Source organism: Salvelinus sp. IW2-2015, linkage group LG37, assembly GCF_002910315.2.
Source record: "Salvelinus sp. IW2-2015 linkage group LG37, ASM291031v2, whole genome shotgun sequence".
Lineage (NCBI taxonomy): Eukaryota > Metazoa > Chordata > Actinopteri > Salmoniformes > Salmonidae > Salvelinus > Salvelinus sp. IW2-2015.
This window is the reverse complement of record NC_036876.1, coordinates 13,151,519-13,170,592: the sequence shown is the minus strand read 5'-3', so window position 1 is coordinate 13,170,592 and position 19,074 is coordinate 13,151,519. Positions and strand designations below refer to the sequence as shown.

Genomic DNA, 19,074 nt, shown 5'->3' with positions numbered 1-19,074 from the left:
TTATTTTTCATTCTTCTATTTGCAAAGAAATCGTGGTAAATAGTTTTTTGTTTGTTTGTCTGTACCTAGTTGCTTGACAAAGTCCTACAATTGCTGAAGGTTCTTTATGACCCCTTGGGGTCAAAATTTACCCCTGTTGGTGCTTTCAGGGTTAAGGTGTCAGTGAATGGAAGGTGTAAATTGGATGGAATATTCCCAGCGTGCAAAACTGGTTGCAATTAAGCCACGTCTGATTGTTAAAGGATGTTTTTGAAATGTCTTTGTAGATGTCTTATGTACCTTAACAGTTGATCAGATCACAGGAGGAGAGCTGCTCTGCTGAACGCAGGACAAGAATCTGCCACCTGGTGAAGTAAGACACATTTGTAATTGCTTTTGTTATTTGCTTGGGGATGTCTCTTTATTGCTTTATCCCTCACTTTGTCTCTGTTTCTCTCTTTCTCTGTCCCTCACTACCTCACTCTCTCTTTCTCTTTCTTTCCCTCACTACCTCTTTCTCTCTCCCTCTCCTTCCGCTCTAACACTTTCTCCCCTCCCCTCCCTCCATCTAGGTACTGGATTTCGGAGTTCCCGGCAGAGTTCAATCTGAACCCAGAGCTGGCAGAGCAGATTAAAGACTTCAAGGACCTATTGACCACCGAGGGGAACGAGCGCCAGAGTCAGCTCATCGACATCGACAGTGTGTAAGTGTCCCTGTTCAACAGTGATTTCTCCCTCCAGCGGCCTCCACTGGTGTGACTCTCCCTATTCTACACTACAGTGTGTGTAGTCGGTGTGTCCTTTACTGCATTGTGTATGTGTCCCCACTGCAGTGTGTGTGTCAAGATTATTTGCCGTACAAATTGGTCACATACACGTGGTTAGTAGATGTTATTGCGGGTGTAGCGAAATGCTTGTGCTTCTAGCTCCGACAGTGCAGTAATATCTAACAAGTAATATCTAACAAATTACACAACATATACCCAATGCACACATCTCAGTAGGAATGAATTAAGACTATATACATATGGATGAGCAATGTCCGAGCGGGAACGGACTAAGATGCAGTAGAATGGTATAGAAAACAGTATATACATATGAGATGAGTAATGCCAGATATGTAAACATTATTAAAGTGCTTGTCACGTGTTCCATCCCTTAAAGTGGCCAGTGATTCCTAGTCTATGCCTATAGGCAGCAGCCTATAATGTGCTAGTGATGGCTGTTTTAACAGTCTGATGGCCTTGAGATAGAAGCTGTTTTTCAGTCACTCGGTCCCAGCTTTGATGCACCTGTACTGACCTCGCCTTCTGGATGATAGCGGGGTAAACAGGTTCGGGTGGTTGATGTCTTTGATGATCTTTTTGGCCTTCCTGTGACATTGGGTGCTGTAGGTGTCCTGGAGGACGAGTAGTTTCCCCCGGTAATGCGTTGGGCAGACCTCACCACCCTCTGAAGAGCCCTGTGGTTGCGGTTGCGGGTGGTGCAGTTGTCGTACCAGGTGGTGATACAGCCCAACAGGATGCTTTCAATTGTGCATCTGTAAAAATTTGTGAGGGTTTTAGGTGACAAGCCAAATTTCTTTAGCCTCCTGAGGTTGAAGAGGCTCTGTTGGACCTTCTTCACCACACTGTATGTGTGGGTGGTCCATTTCAGTTTGTGAGTGATGTGTTCGCCAAGGAACTTGAAGCTTTCCACCTTCTCCAATGTGGTCCCGTCAATGTAGATGGGGGTGCACCCTCTGCTGTTTCCTGAAGTCCAAAATCATCTCCTTTTTGTTTTGTTGACGTTGAGGGAGAGGTTGTTTTCCAGGCACCACACTCCCAGAGCCCTCACCTCATCTCTCTAGGCTGTCTCGTCATCATTGGTAATCAAGCCTACTACTGTTGTGTCGTCTGCAAACTTGATGATTGTGTTGGAGGCGTGCAGTCATGATTGTGTTGGCCACACAGTCATGGGTGAACAGGGAGTACAGGAGGGGGCTGAGCACGCACCCTTGTTGGGCCCTAGTGTTGAGGATCAGCGGAGTGGAGGTGATGTTTCCTACCTTCACCACCTGGGGGCGGCCCGTCAGGAAGTTCAGGACCCTTTCACAGGGCGGGGCGGTAAGCAAATTGAAGTGGGTCTAGGGTGGCAGGTAAGGTAAAGGTGATATGATCCTTGACTAGTCTCTCAAAGCACTTCATGATGACAGAAGTGAGTGCTATAGTCATTAAGTGATAGTCATTAAGTTCAGTGACCGTTGCCTTCTTGGGTACAGGAACAATGGTGGCCATCTTGAAGCATGTAGAGACAGCACACTGGGATAGGGAGAGATTGAATATGCCCGTAAACACACCAGCCAGCTGGTGTGCGCGTGCTCTGAGGACGCGGCTAGGGATGCCGTCTGGGCCGGCAGCGTTGCGAGGCATAACACGTTTAAATGTTTTACTGACGTCGGCCACGGAGAAGGAGACAGTCGTTGGTAGCGGGCCGCGTCGGTGGCACAGTGTGATATCCTAAAAGCATGCGAAGAATGTGTTTAGCCTGTCCGGTAGCAAGACGTTGGTCTCGGCGACGTGGCTGGTAAGATGTGAAAAGATCTAATGTGATTGGTTAAAAGACCAATTAGTGGAAAAAAACAATCAGAATTAGGCTTCCTCTGTAAACGCAGCCTTTGTGTCTCCATGCTGCCTTACATGGCTCATTCTTAGGCCCGAGGCTGGGACCTCGTGTGACAGAGCTCCTAATTGACCCGTCCTATTTCCTTTGTCGGTCTGTCTGACCCTGGTCTCGCGAGTGGGTTGTTATACATCACTTTCTTGGGACAGTAGAGTTTCATAAACATCTGCTAAGAGTTTTCTTTACTTTATTGCATCTTCTATGCTGTCTTCTTCCCTCCATTCCACATCCATCACAGTCGTAGTTTCAGGCCCCATTGTAGAGACTAATGCAGCGTGCTATATTTTGTTAGCCTGGAATGCAAAACGGAATGTCTCTCTGTGTCACATTTGACAAACATATTGAAACAGAGCAATATTCAGTTTGGATTGCAGGTTTCAGTTTTACAGTGCTTTGCAAAAGTATTCAGACCCCTTGGGTTTCTTCACATTGTATTGTTACAAAGTAGGATTAAAATCGATTTAATTGTCCTTTTTTTGTCAACGATATACACAAAATATATATTTTTTAAAGATTAATATAAAATGACAAAAATATAGTAATTGTGTAAGTATTCAGCCCTTTGTTTAGTCAAGCCTAAATTAGTTCAGGAGTTAAATTTGGCTTAACAAATCACATAAAAAGTTACATGGACTCACTCTGTGTGAAATAAGGGGTTGATATGATTTTTAAATGACTAACCCTTCGTCTGTCCCCCATACATACAACATTTGTATGGTCCCTCAGTCACGTATTGAATTTTAAGTACAGATTCAACTCCAAAGATCAGGGAGCTTTTCAAAAGCCTCTTAAAAAAGCGCAGTGATTGGTAGATGGGTAACAATAACAAATCCGACATTGAATATCTCTTTAAGTATGGTCTAGTGCATTGTGTATTAAACCACGCAGACACGTCAAAGATACAGCTGTCCTTGAGAACTGAGCCACAGGGCAAGAAGGAAACTGCTCAGGGAGGCCGTTGTTGATTTTTAAACGGCTACAGAGTTCAATGGCTGTGATGGGAGAGAACGACGGATGAATCAACATTGTAGTGACTTTACAGTGAAAGAACACAAATATACAAAATAGAAATATTCCAAAACATGCATCTTGTATGTAACAATGCACTAAAGTAATACTGAAAAAAAAAATGTGGCAAAATAATACACTTTTTGGCCTAAATGCAAAGTCCTATGTTTGGGGCAAAACCAACATATCACCGAGTAACTGCATGGTGGTGGCTGCATCATGGTATGGGTATGCTTGACATCGGCAAATACTGGGGAGTTTTTCAGGATTAAAAAAAAACTGGGTAGGGCTAAGCACAGGCAAAATCCTCGAACAAAACCTGGTTCAGTATGCTTTACACTGGAAGAGGAATGCACCTTTCAGCAGGATAATAGCCTACACCACAAGGCCAAATCTACATTGGAGTTGCTTACCAAGAAGGCTGAATGTTCCTGAGTGGGCAAGTTAGTGTTGTCTTAAATCTGCTTGCAAATCTATGGCAAGACTTCAACATTGCTGTCTAGCCATGATCCCCAACATCTTGATAGAGCTTGAAGAATTATGAAAAGAATGATAGGCAAATATTGTACAACCCAGGTGTGCAAAGTTCTTAGACTCACAGCTGTAATTGCTGTCAAAGGTGTTTTATAACTCAGGGATGGGAACACTAATGCAACGACTATATTGTATTTATAATTTTCTTTATAATCGTAAAAAAAAGCATTTTTCTTCCACTTTGACATTAGAGTATTTTGTTTAAATTTGTTGACAAAAAAATTACAATTAAATCAATTTCTAATCCCACTTTGTAACACAAAATGTGAAGAAATATGGCAGAACCCTCAGAAACCGCCTCAGTTCGTCGGGGCATGGACTCTACAAGATGTTGAAAGCGTTCCACAGGGATGCTGGCCCATGTTGACTCCAAAGCTTCCCAGTGTTGTCAAGTTGGCTGGATGTCCTATGGGTGGTGGACCATTCTTGATACACATGGGAAACTGTTGAGTGTGAAAACCCAGAAGCTTTGCAGTTCTAGACACACGCAAACCGGTGCGCATGGCACCTACTACCATACCCCGTTCAAAGGCACTTTAATGTTTTGTCTTGCCCATTTACCCTCTGAATGGCACACATACACAGTCTGTGTCTCTAAGTGGATATAACAAGTGACATCAATAAGGGATCATAGCTTTCACCTGGATTCACCTGGTCAGTCTGTCATGGAAAGAGCAGGTGTTCATAATGGTTTGTATACTCAGTGTATGTACTTGGGCCCAGACATGATATTGTGTCCCTGTTAGACCGTCGTACAAATGGAAGCGTCAGGTGACCCAGCGGCAACCCTCTATGTCCAAGAAGAGGAAGATGTCTCTGCTGTTTGACCACCTGGACTCCTGCGAGCTGGCCACACACCTCACCTACCTGGAGTACAAGTCCTTCTGCAAGATACTGGTAGGTGGGGCTGTGGGGAGCAGTGTGTCTGTCCACCAGATCTGAGTCCATAGTAATTGTTTACTTTCAAATACTTAAACTTGCGCTTGATTGACCTTCCCTGGTACAATATAACTAATGGAGTACCTCGTCCACCTGTCACTCAAGGCAAGCTTAATTAAACACTCAAAGTATTTGAAAGAAAACGCATACTGTTTGAACCCAGGCTTGCTGTCCAAACTGCCTTTGCATTGCTCATTCAACATGGGACTTACAGTACCAGTCAAATGTCTCGACACACCTACACATACCCTTGGATGAGTCATTTCGTAGTTTTGATATCTTCACTATTATTCTACAGTGTCGAACATTAAAAAAAATAAACCTTGAATGAGTAGGTATGTCTATACTTTTGACTGGTACTGTATGTTGACTTAAATGTGGGCGTAACTGCTTTTGGATGCCCACTTAATCCATTACATTTCTCTGCCCCTCTTCCAGTTCCAGGACTACCACAGTTTTGTGATGCATGGCTGCACGGTGGACAACCCCATCCTGGAGCGCTTTATCACCCTGTTCAACAGTGTGTCTCAGTGGATCCAGCTCATGGTGCTCAGCAAGCCCACTGCCCCCCAGAGGGCAGCAGTCATCTCCCACTTCATCAGGGTGGCTCAGGTACGTAGGCTGGGGCACATTGGCGTTGGAATTTTCCAGTTATTTCATTTGTTCTGAGGGATGCTCTTAACCTGCGTGCCAGTCTGTTTGGGCTATCATGTCAACCCCGTGTCACTCGTTGTCATGTTTGGCTTGACGATAACAGCAGTGGCTTTGGCAAGAGCACAAACAGATCTGGGACCAGGCTAGTAGGCTCTACCTCGAGGTCATAAACAAATGGCACTGGTTAATATTAGACAGTAAATGTCATTGGTTAACTTTAGGCAAATAATCCCAGTTGGTTAGGGAAAGGGGTTGGATTGTTGTAAAGCCTTGTGTTAGCGGTTGAGATAAGACGAGGGAGTTTTGTCATGGAGAGGAAAGGGATGGAGAAGCAGATATGGACAGATATTGGATACATACCAAACTAACCTTCAGAAAAAACCGACTGTTACACCTTCAGGTATTATGAACTGTATTCGTAGACGGTTACTGCCCGTTATTCCTTACAGAAATTATCAAAGTGTGTTTATCAGTAGTGCTGTTCTCCAGGTACTACTACTACCAGTGGGTGTCCCTGCTAACAGAAGAGAGGCTATATTTGGATTTGTTAAAGAAGAATGTTTGGAGTGTGTCTCCCCATTCCCCAATGCCACTCTCTCCTCTCCAAAACAAAACCCTTCATGATTTATTCACTGACAACCCGGCAGGCTCCCGACCCCCTCTCACCCCACCCTTTTAACCCTCCTCTGCCAAATATGCCCGAGTTCAAATAGCCCAGCTGGATGCTAGCTAGCTGGTTTAGCACCCCGACTAAGTTTTCTAACTAACACGCTTTGCCTCCCAAAATGTGTAGAATGAAGGATTTCTCTCTCTCAATAATGTTTGGATGGTGACAGGAGAAAATGACGGCCAAATGTATACCCGCCTAAAAGTTGAGTGGGTGTATTTTCCAAAGCTGTGATCCTGCTCCAATACATCCCAGAGAGGGGTCACCTCCTGCTCTCCTTCCTGCTCCCGCTCTCTCTTTCCTCTTTCACCCCTCCCTCTCTGCTCATCCCTTCCAAATATAATTTGCTCTTTCCCATTCACCTTCTGATTCACTCCGTGTTTCACCTGAAGTAGGCCATTTTCTCTGCAGTCTTTCTCACCCTTCTTTTCTCTCTTCTGTCTCTCCCCCTAACGTCTCTGCACAATCCATTGTCTTTTTTTACCCGTATGCCTCCTTTGATTTGTCATCATAATGCTTAACCGTATTTCCCGTCATACATCAGATATTGTATACGTCAGTCATTATGTAGTTACTTACGATGCCTCACACACACAGCAGTAATTTAGTACATTACTTATCCCACACAGTGGAAAGCTTCGGCATATCGACAGGATACCCGGATTATTCCCTGTGTTATCGATACCTATCACTGTTAGTCAGTGGGCTTTATACAGCAGTTTAGTAGAGCCTCCATCATGCCACTCTGCCATAAAGCTTTGCCCATTGATCGGAGTGACCGGGCAGGTATTTGAGCTTAACCAAATGATGCCCGCTGGCAGTCATCCTAAACAGAAGTATGTCTGCAACTGTGACACAATGATTAGAATGTGTGCTGTGCTGTCTACTGTTTGAATGGTATTATTAGACAGTGCAGCTTATTGCTTGAGGTTTGTGTGTGTGTGTGTGGGTTAGCTGGTGTGTGTATATGTGCGTGTGTGTGAGGGAGTGTGTATGTGTGACCTTCCCCGGATTTTAGTTATCGCCTGCCTTTGTGTGCCTCCAATTTCTTCCAATACTCTCCGTTTCCCTCAGAGAGAAAATAGTCTCTCTCTAAATCACTGTTTTATAACTTGCTTGCTCCTCTCCCTCTGGCTCCTTGTCAATCGTTCCGTCTCCCTCTTCTCCTCTGTCTCTCTTGAATCCTTGTTGGCACCGGCTCTTACACCCACACGTTGGCTTCTCTTCTTCCTCCATTTCTCTCACCCCTCACTCGCTCTCAATGTTTCTCTCACCCAGTGCCTCATGTCTCTCTCTCTGAATCTTTGATATTTTTTTTCTTCTCTCTCTCTCTCTCTCTCTCTCTCTCTCTCTCTCTCTCTCTCCTCTGTCTCTCTCTCTGTCTCCTCTGTCTCTCTCTCTGTCTCTGTCTCTCTCTCTGTCTCTCTGTCTGTCTCTCTGTCTCTCTCTCTTATACCTCTTCTCTGTCTCTCTCTCTGTCTCTCATACCTCTTCTCTGTCTCTCTTATACCTCTTCTCTGTCTCACCCCTAGGTTAGTTAATCATTTGGAGTTCAGGTAGGTTTCTGAGCTTAGCAAACAAAGGAAAGTAGGAGGGGTGCTTCAACAGCAAAGACCGGGATTGTATTTTCTCCTTATCCCCCTCTCCATCTTCTTCTTCTTCTCTCTCCGATAGAAACTGCTCCAGCTTCAGAACTTCAACACTCTGATGGCGGTGGTGGGGGGGCTCAGTAACAGCTCCATATCTCGCCTCAAAGACACCCAGTCACACATCAGCAACGAGACCAACAAGGTGAACTATCTATGCTCATCTCATACCTTATGTGCACGCTATGTTGTCACTCTCTTCAAATAGCCTGGTGTCACCACCACAATAACTGACATTAGCTCACATCCTAAAACAGAAGGGATTCGTTTAGATAACAGCGGGAGAGATCAGGGGTATTTGTCAGTTACATGGAAGGACTTGGAAGAGTTATTTGTACTGTCGCACAATGTTAATCCACACACGTTTCCCTCCCCCTCTTAACAATCCTTCCTCTCCTCCTTCAATCATCCCCCCCCCCGGTCCCCTCCAGGTGTTCAACAGCCTGATCGAGTTAGTGACGTCTTGTGGTAACTACAGCCAGTACCGCCGCCGCTTCTCCGAGTGCACAGGCTTCCGCTTCCCCATCCTGGGTGTGCACCTCAAGGACCTGATTGCCGTGCATGTGGCACTGTCTGACTGGGCTGACCCGGGCAAGAGCAGGGTCAACCTGGCTAAGTGTCAACAGCTGTATGCCATCCTCCAGGAGCTGGCGCTGATCCAGACCACACCACCCACCATTGATTCCAACACAGACCTGCTCAATCTACTCACAGTTAGTAAAACATACAGTACCAGCCAAAAGTTTGGACACATCTACTCCTTCAAGAGTTTTTATTTAATTTTTTTTACTATTTTCTACATTGTAGAATAATGGTAAAGACATCAAAACCATGAAAGAAAACATATGGAATTATGTAGTAATCAAAAAAGTGTTAAACAAATCAATTTATTTGTATATATTAGATTCTTCAAAGTAGCCCCGCTTTGCCTTGATGACAGCTTTGCACACTCTTGGCATTCTCTCAACCAGCTTCACCTGGAATGCTTTTTCAACAGTCTTGAAGGAGTTCCCACATATGCTGAGCACTTGTTTGCTGCTTTTCCTTCATTCTGCGGTCTAACTCATCCCAAACATCTCAATTGGAGTGAGGTCAGGTGATTGTAGAGGCCAGGTCATCTCTCTCCTTCTTGGTCAAATAACCCTTAAACAGTCTGAAGGTGTGTTGGGTCATTGTCCTGTTGAAAAACAAATGATAGTCCCACTAAGCGCAAACCAGATGGGATGGTGTATCGCTACATAATTCTGTGGTAGCCATGCTGGTTAAGTGTGTCTTAAATTCTAAATAAATCACTGACAGTGTCACCAGCAAAGCACCCCCACACCATCACACCTCCTCCATGCTTCACGGTGGGAACTTCACATGTGGAGATCATCCGTTCTCCTACTCTGCGTCTCACAAAGACACGGCGGTTGTAACCAAAAATCTGAAATTTGGAGTCATCAGACCAAAGGACAGATTTCCACCGGTCTAATGTCCATTGTCATGTTTCTTGGCCCAAGCATGTCTCTTCTTATTATTGGTGTCCTTTAGTAGTGGTTTCTTTGCAGCAATTTCACACAGTCTCCTCTGAACAGTTGATATGTCTGTTACTTGAACTCTATGAAGCATTTATTTGGGCTGCAATTTCTGAGGCTGGTAACTCAGCAGAGGTAACTTTGGGTCTCTCTTTCCTGTGGCGGGCCTCATGAGAGCCAGTTTCATCATAGCGCTTGATGGTTTTTGCGACTGCACTTGAAGAAACATTCAAAGCTCTTGATGTTCCTGATAGACTGACCTTCATGTCTAAACGCGTTAAGAAGGAAAGACATTCCACAAATGTACTTTTAACAAGGCACACCTGTTAATTGAAATGCATTCCAGGTGACTACCTCATGAAGTTGGTTGAGAATGCCAAGAGTGTGCAAGCTGTCATCAAGGCAAAGGGGGCTATTTTGATGAAAAATATATATATTGATTTAACACTTTTTTGGTTACATGATTAATATGACATACTGTATATTAAATATATTCAAAATACAGTGAACAAAAATATAAATACAACATGCAACAATTTCAAAGATTTTACAGAGTTACATTTCATATAAGGAAATCAGTCTATTGAAATTCATGAATTAAGACCTCACATGACTGGGAATACAGATATGCATCTGTTGGTCACAGATGCCTTTAAAACAAGATAGGGGCGTGGATCAGAAAACCATTCAGTGTCTGGTGTGACCACCATTTGCCTCATGCAGCGATAAAAAAATCTCCTTCGCATAGAGTTGATCAAGCTGTTGATTGTGGAATGTTGTCCCACTAGTCTTCAATGGCTGTGCGAAGTTGCTAGATATTGGCTGGAACTGGAACACGCTGTCGTACACGTTGATCCAGAGCATCCCAAACATGCTCAATGGGTGACATGTCTGAGTATGCAGGCCGTGGAAGAACTGGGACATTTTCAGCTTCCATGAATTGTGTACATGAGGTGATGGCGGCGGATGAATGGCATAATGGCCCTCAGGATCTTGTCACGGTATCTCTGTGCATTCAAATTGCCATCGATAAAATGCAATTGTGTTTGTTGTCCATAGCTTATGCCTGCCCATAATAACCGCGCCGCCACCATGGGGCACTCTGTTCACAAATTTGACATCAGCAAACCGGTCGCCCACACAAAGCCATACATGCTGTCTGCCATCTGCCCAGTACAGTTGAAACTGGGATTCATCTGTGAAGAGCACACTTCTCCCGGGTGCCAGTGGCCCTCGAAGGTCAGCATATTCCCTCTGAAGTCAGTTACGATGCCGAACTGCAGTCAGGTCAAGACCCTGGTGAGGACGATGAGCACGCAGATTAGCTTCCCTGAGACTGTTTCTGACAGTTTGTGCAAAAATTATTCGGTTGTGCAAACCCACAGTTTCATCAGCTGTCCGGGTGACGGGTCTCAGACGATCCCGCAGGTGAAGCTGGATGTGGAGGTCCTGGACTGACGTGGTTACACGGGGTCTGCGGTTGTGAGGCCGGTTGGACTTACTGCCAAATTTGCTAAAATGATGTTGGAGGTGGCTTATGGTAGAGAAATTTTATTTTTATTTTATTTCACCTTTATTTAACCAGGTAGGCTAGTTGAGAACAAGTTCTCATTTGCAACTGCGACCTGGCCAAGATAAAGCATAGCAGTGTGAACAGACAACACAGAGTTACACATGGAGTAAACAATAAACAAGTCAATAACATGGTAGAAAAAAAGAGAATCTATATACAATGTGTGCAAAAGGCATGAGGTAGGCAATAAATCGAATAATTACAATTTAGCAGATTAACACTGGAGTGCATAAATCATCAGATGATCAGTGCAAGAAGAGATACTGGTGTGCAAAAGAGCAGAAAAGTAAATAAATAAAAGCAGTATGGGGGGTGAGGTAGGTAAATTGGGTGGGTAGTTTACAGATGGACTATGTACAGCTGCAGCGATCGGTTAGCTGCTCGGATAGCAGATTTTTAAAGTTGTTGAGGGAGATAAAAGTCTCCAACTTCAGAGATTTTTGCAATTCGTTCCAGTCGCAGGCAGCAGAGAACTGGAAGGAAAGGCGTCCAAATGAGGTTTTGGCTTTAGGGATGATCAGTGAGATACACCTGCTGGAGCGCGTGTTGCGGGTGGGTGTAGCCATCGTGACCAGTGAACTGAGATAAGGCGCACTTTACCTAGCATAGCCTTGTAGATGACCTGGAGCCAGTGGGTCTGACGACGAACATGTAGCGAGGGCCAGCCGACTAGGGCATACAGGTCGCAGTGGTGGGTCGTATAAGGTGCTTTAGTAACAAAACGAATGGCACTGTGATAAACTGCATCCAGTTTGCTGAGTAGAGTATTGGAAGCTATTTTGTAGATGACATCGCCGAAGTCGAGGATCGGTAGGATAGTCAGTTTTACTAGGGTAAGTTTGGCGGCGTGAGTGAAGGAGGCTTTGTTGCGGAATAGAAAGCCGATTCTTGCTTTGATTTTGGATTGGAGATGTTTGATATTGAGTCTGGAAGGAGAGTTTGCAGTCTAGCCAGACACCTAGGTACTTATAGATGTCCACATATTCTAGGTCGGAACCGTCCAGGGTGGCGATGCTAGTCGGGCGTGCGGGTGCAGGCAGCGAACGGTTGAAAAGCATGCATTTGGTTTTACTAGCGTTTAAGAGCAGTTGGAGGCCACGGAAGGAGTGTTGTATGGCATTGAAGCTCGTTTGGAGGTTAGATAGCACAGTGTCCAAGGAAGGGCCGGAAGTATATAGAATGGTGTCGTCTGCGTAGAGGTGGATCAGGGAATCGCCCGCAGCAAGAGCAACATCATTGATGTATACAGAGAAAAGAGTCGGCCGAGAATTGAACCCTGTGGTACCCCATAGAGACTGCCAGAGGACCGGACAACATGCCCTCCGATTTGACACACTGAACCTGTCTGCAAAGTAGTGGTGAACCAGGCAAGGCAGTCATTAGAAAAACCGAGGCTACTGAGTCTGCCGATAAGAATATGGTGATTGACAGAGTCGAAAGCCTTGGCCAGGTCGATGAAGACGGCTGCACAGTAATGTCTTTTATCGATGGCGGTTATGATATCGTTTAGTACCTTGAGCGTGGCTGAGGTGCACCCATGACCGGCTCGGAAACCGGATTGCACAGCGGAGAAGGTACGGTGGGATTCGAGATGGTCAGTGATCTGTTTGTTGACTTGGCTTTCGAAGACCTTAGATAGGCAGGGCAGGATGGAATAGGTCTGTAACAGTTTGGGTCCAGGGTGTCTCCCCCTTTGAAGAGGGGGATGACCGCGGCAGCTTTCCAATCCTTGGGGATCTCAGATGATACGAAGGAGAGGTTGAACAGGCTGGTGATAGGGGGTGCGACAATGGCGGCGGACAGTTTCAGAAATAGGGGTCCAGATTGTCAAGCCCAGCTGATTTGTATGGGTCCAGGTTTTCCAGCTCTTTCAGAACATCTGTTATCTGGATTTGGGTAAAGGAGAAGCTGGGGAGGCTTGGGCGAGTAGCAGCGGGGGGGCGGGGCTGTTGGCCAAGGTTGGAGTCGCCAGGAGGAAGGCATGGCCAGCCATTGAGAAATGCTTGTTGAAGTCTTCGATTATCACGGATTTATCGTGGTGGACCGTGTACCTAGCCTCAGTGCAGTGGGCAGTGGGAGGAGGTGCTCTTGTTCTCCATGGACTTTACAGTATCCCAGAACTTTTTGAGTTAGAGCTACAGGATGCAAATTTCTGCTTGAAAAAGCTGGCCTTTGCTTTCCTGACTGACTGCGTGTATTGGTTCCTGACTTCCCTGAACAGTTGCATATCGCGGGGCTCTTCGATGCTATTGCAGTTCGCCACAGGATGTTTTTGTGCTGGTCGAGGGCAGTCAGGTCTGGAGTGAACCAAGGGCTATATCTGTTCTTGGTTCTGCATTTTTTGAACGGAGCATGCTTGTCTAATATGGTGAGGAAGTAACATTTAAAGAATGACCAGGCATCCTCAACTGACGGGATGAGGTCAATATCCTTCCAGGGTACCCGGGCCAGGTCGATTAGAAAGGCCTGCTCGCAGAAGTGTTTTAGGGAGCGTTTGACAGTGATGAGGGGTGGTCGTTTGACCGCGGACCCGTGGCGGATACAGGCAATGAGGCAGTGATCGCTGAGATCTTGATTGAAGACAGCAGAGGTGTATTTGGAGGGCAGGTTGGTCAGGATAATGTCTATAGGGTGCCCATGTTTACGGATTTAGGGTTGTACCTGGTGGGTTCCTTGATGATTTGTGTGAGATTGAGGGCATCAAGCTGGATTGTAGGACTGCCGGGTGTTAAGCATATCCCAGTTTAGGTCACCTAACAGAACAAACTCTGAAGCTAGATGGGGAGCGATCAATTCACAGATGGTGTCCAGGGCACAGCTGGGAGCTGAGGGGGTCGGTAGCAGGCGGCAACAGTGAGAGACTTATTTCTGGAGAGATTAATTTTTAAAATTAGAAGTTCGAACTGTTTGGGCATAGACCTGGAAAGTATGACAGAACTTTGCAGGCTATCTCTGCAGTAGATTGCAACTCCTCCCCCTTTGGCAGTTCTATCTTGACGGAAAGTGTTATAGTGGGTATGGAAATCTCAGAATTTTGGTGGCCTTCCTAAGCCAGGATTCGGACACGGCAAGGACATCAGGGTGGCAGAGTGTGCTAAAGCGGTGAGTAAGGCAAACTTAGGGAGGAGGCTTCTGATGTTGACATGCATGAGGCCAAGGCTTTTTCGATCACAGAAGTCAACAAATGAGGGTGACTGGGGACATGCAGGGCCTGGGTTTACCTCCACATCACCCGAGGAACAGAGGAGTAGTAGGATGAGGGTGCGGCTAAAGGCTATCAAAAACTGGTCGCCTAGAGCGTTGGGACAAAGAATAAAAGGAGCAGATTTATGGGCGTGGTAGAATAGATTCTGGGCATAATGTGCAGACAGGGGTATGGTGGGGCGTGGGTACAGCGGAGGCAAGCCCAGGCACTGGGTGATGGTAAGAGAGGTTGTATCTCTGGACATGCTGGTCTCAATGGGTGAGGTCACCGCATGTGTGGGGGGTGGGACCAAGGAGGTATCAGAGGTACGGAGAGTGGAACTACAGGGTCCATTGCAAACCAAAACAATGATAATGATAACTAGCCTGAACAACAGTATGCAAGGCATATTGATATTTGAGAGAGACATACAATAAGGCATAAAGTGATTGCAGGTCTTGTTGGAGAGCTAGCTAAAACAACAGGTAAGATAACAGCAGCAATAACAGGGTGCTAGTCTAACACAGCAACAACAGGTAAAAATGGCGACGACTAGGCAGAGAGGGTCGGATTAACTACACACAGATCCTGAGTTAAAGCACAGAGCCGACAGATAAAACACAAATAAACAGAATGGAGTACCGTGAATTAATGGACAGTCAAGCATGCATCAGCTATGTAGCCAAGTGATCATAGTGTCCAGGGGGCAGCCGTAGATGGAGCAGGGAGGCCTCCACTAAGCTAGCACGCGGCGTTTAAAGTTAGTAGCCCGGGGGTGGTCTGCTCAGACGGAGGGGGTCTGCTCAGACGTGGTCGTGTCGACAGAGAATCCAAGCCAGATGGCGATGGCGAAAGAGAGGTTGTGAATTGTAGAATTGTGTTTGCTAACTGGTGCTAGCTTCGTGGCAGTGGCGCTAGCTGCGCTAGCCGCAAGCTAGCTGTGAGGATCAGAAGCAGTGGCTCAGGGATTACGGCAGGAATCCGGTGTTGTTGTCGAGAGACAGTCCGATGCTGGTAAATTGGTGAGTAATATCCAGGCTAATAACAGGGCTGGTGTCTTGCAGAAGGTAAAAGCTACTAGCAGCGGCAAAAAAATGGCTAAATTAGCTTGTAGCTGGTATTGTAGCCCAAGAATTCGCTGGTAGACCTCTTCAGCTAGCCGGCAGATGGGCCTAGCTCGAGGCTAGCTCAAGGCTAACTGGTGCTTGCTTCGGGACAGAGGTGTTAGCCAGTAGTAGCCACTCGGTTGCAGCTAGCTAGCCTGTTGATGATACGGTGTAATTGTCCAGAGCTTGCGTCAGGAATCCGGTGATGTGGTAGAGAAAAAGCAGTCCTATATGCTCTGGGTTGATATCGCGCTTGCAGACTGGCAGGTATTGGCCCGGTAATGAAGCTGGCTGTGTCCGAGTTGAGGGTGAAGACCGCAGCAGTGGCTAACTGACTACTAGCTAGTAGCTAGTTATCTGGCTAGCTTCTGATTGGGGTTACGGTTCTAAAGTATAAAAAAATAGCAGGTCCGTACCACATTGGGTGAGGCGGAATGTAGGAATGTATATTCAGTTCCTAGATGGAAAGTGAAATTAAAATATATACGAAATGTATACGAAAAATACRAAGACTATTTACATTTACACGCGACAGGACAATACAAACACACGTCCGACTGCTACGCCATCTTGGATCACTAAATGAACATTCAAGAACTCTGGTGGACATTCCTGAAGTCAGCATGCCAATTGCATGCTCCCTCACAATTTGAGACATATGTGGCATTGTGTTGTGTGGCAAAACTGCACATTTTAGAGTGGCCTTTTATTGTCCCCAACACAACGTGCACCTGTGTAATGATCATGCTGTTTAATCCACTAATTAATATGCCACACCTGTCAGGTGGCTTGATTATCTTGGCAAAGGAGAAATGCTCACTAACAGGGATGTAAACAACTTTGAGAGAAATATGCTTTTTGTGCAAATTGACAATTTCCTGGATCGTTTATTTCAACTCATGAAACATGGGACCAACACTTTACATGCTGCGTTTATATTTTGGTTCAGTATATATTCCCAACATATGGGGATGGTGGAATATATGGCTCTATGTACCGATGCATTAAAACAGACCTGCTCAACAAACTTGGTTAGTGTGACATACTGTGTGTAACCTGGTCTCAGATCTATTTAGGCTGTCTTCCTAATGCCGTGATAATGACCATAGGAGTTGGCAAGACAGCACAAACAGATCATGGACCAGACTAGACCAATATTTGGATTCATATTGAAAAAGCATTAAATGGGTTTCAGATATATTCCCCACATATGGGGAAGTGACATGTATTCCCTTTCCCTTTTATTACGAATGCATCTGTTGTACATTTAATCTGGATGTAACTGTTACTTATCGGGGTCATGTCATTTAGAAACTCCTTGTACACATGATATAACCTGCCATCAAATCTCTGGCAAGTATGTGTTTCCATGGTGAACTAGAGGCACCTAATGATATGTATCATTGACAGTAATAGAATATGGTTATGTATGCAGGAGTTAGTTTCCAAGAAAATGTTAGAAAACAAAGGCTTCCCTCTTACAGTAATGCCACTGTCACATGACACTGTTTGAGGAAGGGACACCATTGACGAGGTCCCTGATTATCAAGCGATGGATTTCTTTATTGACTATATTCCATAGCCACTGACCCCGCCAGTCAACCTTGTAGAGGGTATCAATGAATGTATCCGGGGGGGGGGGAGGGAGAGGAGGAGGGAGAGTGAAATACAGCAATCTACAGCCAATTTAATGGAATCAATGATGGCGTGTGGATCAAATCAAATTTTATTGGTCACATACACGTGATTAGCCGATGTTATTGCGGGTGTAGCGAAATGCTTGTGCTTCTAGTTCCGACAGTGCAGAAATATCTAACAAGTAATATCTAACAAATTACACAACATATACCCAATGCACACATCTCAGTAGGAATGAATTAAGACTATATACATATGGACGAGCGATGTCCGAGTGGAACGGACTAAGATACAGTAGAATAGTATAGAAAAACAATATATGGGGCGGCAGGTAGCCTAGTGGTTAGAGCGTTGGACTAGTAACCGAAAGGTTGCTAGATCGAATCCCCGAGCTGGCAAGGTAAAAATCTGTCGTTCTGCCGCTGAACAAGGCAGTTAACCCACTGTTCCTAGGCCGTCATTGTAAATAAGAATTTGTTCTTAACTGACTTGCTTAGTTAAATAAAGGTTAAATAAAGGTTAAATAAAAATAAATATACATATGAGATGAGTAATGCAAAATATGTAAACATTAAGTGGATAAGATAGTGTAGAATACAGTATTTTCATATGAGATGAGTAATGCCAGATATGTAAACATTATTAAAATTAATAGTGTTCCATTCCTTAAAGTGGCCAGTGATTCCTAGTCTATGCCTATAGGGAAGCAGCCTCTAATGTGCTAGTGATGGCTGTTTTAACAGTCTGATGGCCTTGAGAGAGAAGCTGTTTTTCAGTCTCTCGGTCCCAGCTTTGATGCACCTGTACTGACCTCGCCTTCTGGACGATAGCGGGGTGAACATGCAGTGGCTCGGGTGGTTGATGTCTTTGATCTTTTTGGCCTTCCTGTGACATTGGGTGCTGTAGGTGTCCTGGAGGGCAGGTAGTTTGCTCCCGGTAATGCGTTGGGCAGACCGCACCACCCTCTGAAGCGCCGTGCAGTTGCCGTACCAGGCGGTGATACAGCCCGAGAGGATGCTTTCAATTGTGCATCTGTAAAAATTTGTGAGGGTTTTAGGTGACAAGCCAAATTTCTTTAGCCTCCTGAGGTTGAAGAGGCTAAGTTGCACCTTCTTCACCACACTGCCTGTGTGGGTGGTCCATTTCAGTTTGTCAGTGATGTGTTCGCCAAGGAACTTGAAGCTTTCCACCTCCTCCACTGTGGTCCCGTTGATGTGGATAGGGGTGTGCTCCCTCTGTTGTTTTTTGAAGTCCACGATCATCTCCTTTTGTTTTGTTGACGTTGACTGAGAGGTTGTTTTCCAGGCACCACACTCCCAGAGCCCTCACCTCCTCTCTGTACGCTGTCTCGTCATCATTGGTAATCAAGTCTACTACTGTTGTGTTGTCTGCGAACTTGATGATTGAGTTGGAGGCGTGCTTGGCCACGCAGACATGGGTGAACAGGGAGTACAGGAGGGGGCTGAGCATGCACCCTTGTGGAGAGGGGGATTGTCATTCAAATTTAAGGAATAAATTGAAAGTGTGAATGATTTTTTTGTTGTCATTGAAAGAATCTAGTGGGAGTCCAAGGATGGAGAGGGAGCGTGATGACTTAATATTCCCAATGACCTAATGCAAATTCTAATAGGTTCCAGGGGGAATCAAGAATGACTGACTACCTCCAAAAGCAATCAGATTTCTGCTAGTCTTATTGATAGCCAGGACTGTTCCCCTCTACATTGAAATGATGAAGCTTCTTCAAAGGCATACACTGTTAGAATGTTATATTGCCATATCATTTCCTTTCCATTGAATTCCCTATAATTATGAGTGATGCGCAGTGCTTAATTTGTAAATCGGGAGGTGCCGGAACGAAAAGTGAGCGGGAGAGGGTTGTGGGGAGCTCCGTGGTACCAGAACGAATGAGGGGGGGAAAAATCCCCTTTTTACAATAAAGCATTGCATGTATTTCATCGCATTTGCGTA

The 19,074-nt window shown here is 45.3% G+C and overlaps 1 protein-coding gene across 1 annotated transcript in view; it reads left to right on the top strand.

The window, feature by feature from the left end:
* The window catches only part of LOC111960312 (RAS guanyl-releasing protein 2-like), a 105,833-nt gene that overhangs the window by 55,874 nt on the left and 30,885 nt on the right, over positions 1-19,074 (top strand). Inside the window, exons 4-9 of the mRNA XM_023982274.2 lie at positions 296-352; positions 552-683; positions 4,929-5,079; positions 5,560-5,733; positions 8,117-8,233; positions 8,520-8,801. Of these exons, the coding sequence (XP_023838042.1) occupies positions 296-352; positions 552-683; positions 4,929-5,079; positions 5,560-5,733; positions 8,117-8,233; positions 8,520-8,801 (913 nt within the window). The remainder of the gene's footprint in view (positions 1-295; positions 353-551; positions 684-4,928; positions 5,080-5,559; positions 5,734-8,116; positions 8,234-8,519; positions 8,802-19,074) is intronic.